Source organism: Ruditapes philippinarum, unplaced genomic scaffold, assembly GCF_026571515.1.
Source record: "Ruditapes philippinarum isolate M1 unplaced genomic scaffold, ASM2657151v2 ctg25897_1_1_1_1, whole genome shotgun sequence".
Taxonomy (NCBI): Eukaryota; Metazoa; Mollusca; class Bivalvia; order Venerida; family Veneridae; genus Ruditapes; species Ruditapes philippinarum.
Window position 1 is genome coordinate 11,791 of NW_026852883.1, and position 8,306 is coordinate 20,096.

Consider the following 8,306-nt stretch of genomic DNA (forward strand, 5'->3'; position numbering starts at 1 on the left):
ATCATATGAGACTAAAATTGCATTTAAATTAGTATATCAAAGTTGCCTCTGGAAAGAAAGACATTGAAAATGATGTTAAAAACAGCGTTATAGCTTTCACTGTTCAAATTACACATCTTAATTTCAAATGAATCTGAAACTTGTAGGCCTTAATCGAAACCGAAAGTGAACAGACAAATATTCGGATAAAACATACCACGTCTCATAATATGTCAAAGCGCCTCATAATGCCTTAATATAATTTTCAGCAATGTCTTAATATTATTTAACATCATCATGTGTAACATTATGTAATAGAATCTCAAGATGTCATACTTATTTTATTGCACCATCAAATGGCACACCACTAACATACACTCAAAATATCAAAACTACTTAATGTTCAATACATTATACATAGTTTCATCTACTTGTTATTCAAATATTATATTGTTATTATACTTTTATTCCAAATATACAATCTAATCAAAATGTTACATATGATTCAACACCAAAAACCTGTCATGAAAATTACACATTACCACAAAATGTTCTATAAAATAGCACGTAATAGATATATTACACAAGTTGCACAAATGATCAATATGACATATATGAGAACATAATATAACCCACAAAGATCATCAACATGTCATAAATATGAAATGACATCATAACATAACCAATATCATCCACATCATCAACATCATCATCAACATGTCATACATATTTACAAAACAAGCAATACATGCCCGCTAAATAATATCTTTCAAAAAAAGATTGTCTACATTAGGGCGCAAAATAAAAAAAACGAAACTGCTTGCATTTTTAAACTGAGGGAGCGGTGGCTCAGTGGTTAAGGTGTATGCCTCTCATCCCAGAGATCATGGGTTCGAGCCCTACTCGGGTCATGAACCTGTTTCCAGGAAGCGGACTCTAAAATGATCAATATAAGTTGCAAGAACTTGTTTCGCAATCGAGCTTCAATGAATATGTTTTAACCAAAACTGAAAATAATTCCAATAATACACAACAAAATTTATTATTGTTCATTTTTGTACTCGCACTCCTGACCAAGAAATTGCGTTTACAGTTAAAGCAACATGTTTTATGAAATTTACCGTAAAACAGTAAATGATTGAGTTGAAAGCTTATGCATAATGAAATTGGTGCTATGTTATGATATAACAGATGACCGTACCAGCTGCATTTGCTGTCAAAAGAGTTTACATTGTATATATATATATGTTTCAACAAACGTTTGGTTACATTAGAATCAAACAGATATAACCACAATACAGTTATGAAGAGTTCTTCCATTTGAAACACCTTTGTAGTTGCGTATTCATGTCTTTTTTTTCTTCAAAAAGGACACATCAAGGGGAAACCTATTTATCCAGGCTTCCATAACATGTTCCAATGTTTTGCATTCATCATCGGCTTCTTGGTCATTCCTAAATATGTCTTTTTCTATTTTGACCTCGTGCGTTTCTGTGTCAACTGAAAGTAATTATCATACATATTTTCAGACAAAATAACCTCTTTTTCTACAACAATATTTATGGACAAAAGAAAGGTCAACCTTAAGTACCAGTATAAATGTTTTTATATATATTCAGTCTATAGCTTTTAATAGTACAAACATTAATAAAATTCTTAAAGGTTCTAACTAAATGAATATTCTTTACTTTTTGTTACAGTTTGACATAAAACATAACAATTACAATATTCCTATAATATTCCAATTGCAACTTTTCGGCCCTTTCCGTCAGTCTTCGGATAAGGACCTATAACACAATAGTATGAATACACAGACCGGTTGCGGTATTTCGGTCAAACATATGCAAAAACTCTAAACATGTAAACAAGCTGGGATATGTTGACTATTTTTTTCTCCAATATATCAAGTAAAAGTCCACCTTAAATAAGTGAATTCATGGATACAAAAGCAAACAATACATAATTCATATATTTATTATTAAGGCTGTAGAAACCGAAAGAACAAAATACCAAACAGTTGACATTAAGTCGGATTTGTTAAAAAAAGTTGTATACCAGTAGACGTATTAAAATCAAAATGGTTGACAGACATATTTTCAATCATTATTGTACCGAAACAGACTTAATCGTCGTTTGGGTATCAAATACATGTATATACATTTGTTTTATATTTTCGAAGATTACACTCCCTGCTTTTTGTTTACCTGAAACCATGTGGTAAAACTATTTTCAATCCGTATTCACTCTTAGGTTATTATAGATAATAGCCGAAGAGATTCCGATTGATAGTATTCATCATTTATTGCGACTGTAAAACCACGAGGATCGATTATAACATAACATTTTATAAAGCCAATTTTAACAAGTAATTTTCATAACAGTCAATAAAACTATTTAGTATCTTATTCTTTAAAGTGAATGTTCCTATAGTGGAAGGTGTGTAATATTATATATAAAACTTTGATGTTATGTTTTATTTAACACCTTATAAAATATAACTAATGGACTTTCAGCATTGGCACAGCGCAATGATCCTATAGATATCATTATTGGACCCAGTGTTATCAATTTAGCCTCGATTTTATTTCCGTGATATAAAATCCATTTTATAGTGCATAAGATATCGTTTTCATTCCCAGAGTCCAAAGGTTCATATCAGCCCAACATCCATATCAAATCTACATTTAATTGAAGTAACAAAATGTAAAAAGGTGGTGTGAATTAAAGAGGTCATTAAACATTATTACCAATAATGTTTCTTTTGACTCGTCAACAGCAGCAAACTTTATATCTGACTCGGCTAGCACCTCGTCCAAGATAGTTATGACAGCTGTGTGTCGCTAACATAGCGATTATTTAATGCATACTTTGTATTTAAATGCTGTTCTTTGAAAATGCTCATTTTAACATTATTGTCTGTTGATATTTTGTTTATTGCTCCATTGTTTGCGCGCCAAAGTCTTATGATATTTCATTGATCCTAATAACTCTGCCTCCATTTAATTCCCGCCACATACATATCCATGTGCTTTTTATGATATCATTGTGTGAATAGAGACCGCATGGTTACAGAAGTTTAGTATTGAAATGGATTTTACAGAGAAAGGAAAGGTATTTTGTTGAGATATAAAAAGGATTTTGCTGTGAAATGTATATAGTTGTATTTAGTCATAATTATAAATGCTCATTATAATTTATTTATAACTTTATCAATTATTTTGCGTCAGTAGTTTAAGATTAAGCAGATGATATTTTTCCGTTGATTTTATTCATATTTGAAATACTTATGGTAAATATGCCCATTGTAGACCTTTTATTCTTTGAAAAATTGCCCATTGCAGACCAATACATTGTAATTGTATCAAATACAATGAAAATATAAAATCAAGTTTTTGTTTGTACATTTACCTTTGAACTCCTTTAGAAGCATAAGCTTGACCTCATCAATGTTTTTCAGATATTCAAGCGGAAGACGAACAGGTGTTTGACTACCTTTTGAAGTAAATTCTATATGTACCACATCTTCCGTAAAAAAGGCAATGTCATTCAAAGTACTTTTCAGATGCCTTTTAGGAGTAGGTGCCTTTTGTTTTAAGTGTTTGTTAACGTAATCAAATAAGTTATCAATGGAGATGTATTCTGTTCTCCTCTCCCAATAGGAGGAACAATGATGACAATCCTTTGAGCATTCTCTTTTCTCGGATCTAGCTTTTAATCCTTGAATAACATACTTTGTAAATAAACTTCCCTCGTCATTTAGAATTGCCTTCTCACCCTCGCTGCATGCGTTTATCTGAATGAATTCTCTCTGGCTATCTTTAAAATCGATCATTGGAGGAAAACATCGGTCAAGAAAGAGAATCAGTTTATTAACATTTTTCAACGACTCTATCTCTTTTTGAAAGTCCTTCAATGATATCAACTCTGATGATTTCCCAAGCTGAAACATGTTTTCTTGGACAGAGCTTTTAAATGCTTCGGAGGGATCACTTTTTTCCAGATTTTCAACTTCCTCGTCGGCTCCATGGCACGAGAAGTACATCAATAATGTATCGATATTTACATCTTTAGCGAAGTGTGCAATATGCTCCGTGATTTTCGTCCATGTTGGCGTTTCTTCCGTTTTGTTTGCTGTCTTTGTATCGTCCGGTACAACTGTCTTCACGTTACATTTACTACATAAAATGATTGTATAACATTTTATCGAATCCAAAAAGTCAAAATGAATAGAATTTCAATTTCATTGTTTGTTTAATTGTAATTTTACATAACTAAACAATGCATCTAAGTATACAAATTTGTCTTCTTTTTTCAGAAAAAGAAAACATAAAACGTTTATGTTCAGGTCTTATTTCCTCGAAAAAGTGTATACCAATAAAAATGTTATAACAATGTATCCCTTAAGGAATGTACAAAATTATTACATAAATTTAACAAGGTTAATGGTTTTAACTGTAAAAACTATATTACCTTATACCAATAATACGTGGTGCCTTTGAGGTAACTACTCTCTCTAACTCTAGTATTTCTCTTTTCATGGCTGCTGCTTTCTCTGGATTTTCATCATCACCAGCAACAAGTAAAGCTCCCCATTTACTGCCTTTGATAGAGAAAAAATAAATGTTTTAAGATTCAACATGGTTTATCACAAGTATAACCTAGAGGCCAAGTAAGTTTAATCAGGGCATATAGAGAAGATAAAGTATATACTGAATGATGCTCGTAATACACAAAATCAATGTTTTTGCTTGGGTCCGCCTTTTCAAACCAAAACGTTTTTTTTAAATGATCTTAAACTCCGACTTCTGATATAGGATAAAAAGATCAATGTACAAATAAACCTATGACTTTTGTATGATTAATTATCTAAAGTATTTAAAAACTGTTATTACATTATGATAAGACAGCTTTGAAGGTTACATTAGACATTAATGTGCATTGATTTCAATAAAATATACAACAATGTTTTGAAGTCAAATTGAAGAGAATCTTAAACTGTAAAATAACCAATATCATTCAATCTGCATATATATAATCATTTTTGCATACCTTTAATGACTGACGTCCCCTTATACATATATATACATATATTCATAAACATATACTCGTATAATCATACCTATCACGGATTTCAATCTCGCTCCACAATAACACGTGACTGGGTTTAGAATACTATTTTTCTCGCAAGCTATACATAGTTCTATCTTTCGATTGCAGTTTGCATAATGATTATCTGTCAATGACGAGTTTTTAGCTGAAAGTACAATATTTATATCAGACAGCAAGTGTTTGTGTAAAACTACAGCGAAGTAATATTTTGGTCTCCATAAAGAAAGATCTCTGTATGCTAGAAGACTGGTTCGCGATATAAATGTCAAGATTCCGTTGATGTTATCAGCTTGTTTTGTGGGATGAATTGATGCTCTGTATGCTATAGAGTTTTACATGTATATGATGCTGTATGATGCTCTGTATGCTAGAAGATCTATCGAAGTCATTGCACATGCTCTGTATGCTAGAAGACTGATTTGAAAGTTAATTTGTATGATACAAACATATGATTCGCAATGGTGCTCGATTTATTAACGAACAGGGAAGAGGGAGGCGGTCATGTCATTGTCAGTAAATCACGAATATCTGAGACAAATGATCACATGGTTGCATCATGCTGTTTAGTATAACATCGACATCTAAATGAAGTTATGATCTGCAAGCCATCATTGAACAGGCAAAAGATGAGATTGTTCTCACGCCAACGCACCATAGAAAATAATGACAACTACAAAAACGGACCGGGCTACGTTGAGGCGAGATGCAACGGCTTCTGCTAATGGGCTTCCATTGAAACAGATTTGCTCCACACTCGGAAGGACATATAACACCAAATTAGCATCTTCTCGGGCGCCAAGTATTTTCTATACTAAGGCAGCGTAGAGCGGGATCTCGTTCATTCTGTAAGAACACTGATGAAAAATGTGTTTCATATAATGCTCTCTCGACTATAGCACTTTGGTTGGACAAAATTCCTCTACCTACTTATATACAAGTTATAATTATTAGAGGTCAGCGCAGATTGTGTAGTCGAACCCATCTTGCCATTCTAACTCGAAATGTTCTTAGGCTTGGAAGATGCGCCACTTAATTTATTTATCTCTCTAAAGGCCAGCACTATTAACTTGTTTGTGATTGGTGTATGCACATTAGAGGGTTTAGTTTTTCCGTCCGGCCATATCTCGCTCTCTAGTTTGGTTCTCAATATTTGGTGGCCGAAATAGATCTTGATCAGTATACTTTTATAGATACACGTGATACCAAATCGTTACGGCGAAAACATTTTATCACAATACAACAAATTATCAAGGGAGAGATTAGCCACGAACTTCGCTTTGATTTGAGTCAGGTGGGCCAGCAGGCAAAACATCCAATCTTTCTTATTTATGACGAACACAGTTCGCATAAATCCCCACAATCATCGATCTGCTAGTAAAAGAGTAGCAAGCTCTCTCGGATTAGTTTATAAAGAGGAAGAATAATACGATTGTGTATAGATCTATTAAAGAAATAATAGATCTTGAACTTTAAGTCAACATTGAGACTTCTGTCTTCAAGAAGGAGGCAAATACGCATCCACAAGGCGTTGACAGTGCTCTTAAATAATGTGTCAAGAGACACCGCAGAACCAATTCTGGAAGTAGGGCTATCACTGATGACGACTCTGTCACAGAAATTGACAAAAATTCGCAGCAACGAGCTCGAGCTCGAAATACACCTGTTTGCAAAAGATCAGCCACATAGCCACGTAATTAGTCTCGGGCAGCAGCATAATAGCTTCAACAAGTGGTCTTAACCAAGCCAGAAACTTGTCACGTAGAGTTTCTCCATCTGATTCCGAGGACAAAGACGATTTGATCTCTGAATCAGATGTATGCTGCAAGTGCAAGGAGCTGTCTCCGCTGAATCAGCACAATTTGTCTATGCGTAAGACGGTTGATTGGACTCAATGCGATGGTTGTGGACATTGGACACACCTGTCGTTCTGTACTGTACGTAAGAGTTGTCAGAAGCAACTCCACTTTTCTTTGTCACCATTGCAGTTTAAATATGTTTAGCAGTTCATCTTTTTCTTTAGATTTCTCAGCTCTTTATTGTAGTTAATATAACTTGTGTTGGATGCCATTTTATTGTCATGTTCTCTGTTAATGTTATTACAATAGAAATTATTTCTGTTCCCGTTTTTAATGTATTTTCTACCTCCTGTAGCAACAATTAAGAACACAAAGAGTATCTTTGAATAAGAATATATCACTATGCCCTATGCTTAACTTTAACTGATGTTTCAAATTAATCGAATGCAGTATACAATATGAGCGCTGGCAGCGTTAATACCGAAACAAAGCCATCGCAATTCTATTAAATATGACACATATTCTGAGAGACTAAGACTAAAGATAGTAAAAGTAGAATTGGTTAGGATTTCATTATTAAATAATTTATTTTCGTATTAGTTTTTACTTGCTGTTCATGTTCATTGTCTTCCATTTATTATTAATTTAAAAACGGTAGCTTAAAATTAAACGTTAAACCCCCGAAAATACGTGTCAGCGGCATGTGTATAATCATACGCCCGAGTAGCGTAGTGGATAGTGCGTTCACGTTATAAAATGTTTTTGACTTCCAATCTATAATTGCGTAGATTTTAAATATGATATTCCTTTACAAATTGTCTTCATAGCTTTCACGTGATTTGTTTTTCCCCCGTTTTTATCATGCCATTGCTTCATTGAAATCATTTGGCTGGAATCCAAACCACGAGGGTTAATCGAAAACTTGAAGGCATTACATTATACAGAGCTGAATAGTATTTGACCAGGGTCTCTACACTTACAAAGCAGACACTCTACCTCTGATATGCTGCATAAGTAACAGTTCAAGTTGTTAAAGATTTAAGCGATACATTATAAGTTTGCTTTTATATAAGAATAATTGACACAGGTATACATGTATATCAATGTTGATATTATCGCTTTTCCTTAAAAAATCGATATGTTATCTCAAAATGTCTAATATAAAAATTGAAGTTGGCTCATCGTACACGGCCTATATGCCGGAGTGAATTAATGTGTACATGGTAAAATTGAAAGGTTGCGGCTTATACAGTGCAGTTAGTGGGTTATTGTCAGAAAAAAATATAATAACTAAACTGATGTTACAATTTATATTTTTGATGACAGAGTGTTTGTCGTCTGTCGTTGTCTACAACTTGATTTACATAGAATTGTGCAGTAAAATGATTTCATAATAGTTGGGTATGTTTAAAACATACTTCA

The 8,306-nt window shown here is 33.2% G+C and overlaps 1 protein-coding gene across 1 annotated transcript; it reads right to left on the reverse strand.

Moving 5' to 3' along the window:
* Window positions 1–1,209: 1,209 nt before the first annotated feature.
* On the reverse strand, window positions 1,210–5,233 carry LOC132727423 (uncharacterized; the record flags this gene model as incomplete). The annotated part of the gene is given in 4 exon segments (XM_060712911.1): window positions 1,210–1,479; window positions 3,388–4,154; window positions 4,450–4,579; window positions 5,099–5,233. Coding segments are annotated over 4 exon segments (1,187 nt in total), but the record flags the coding sequence as incomplete, so codon positions are not given.
* Between the last annotated feature and the right edge of the window lie 3,073 nt (window positions 5,234–8,306).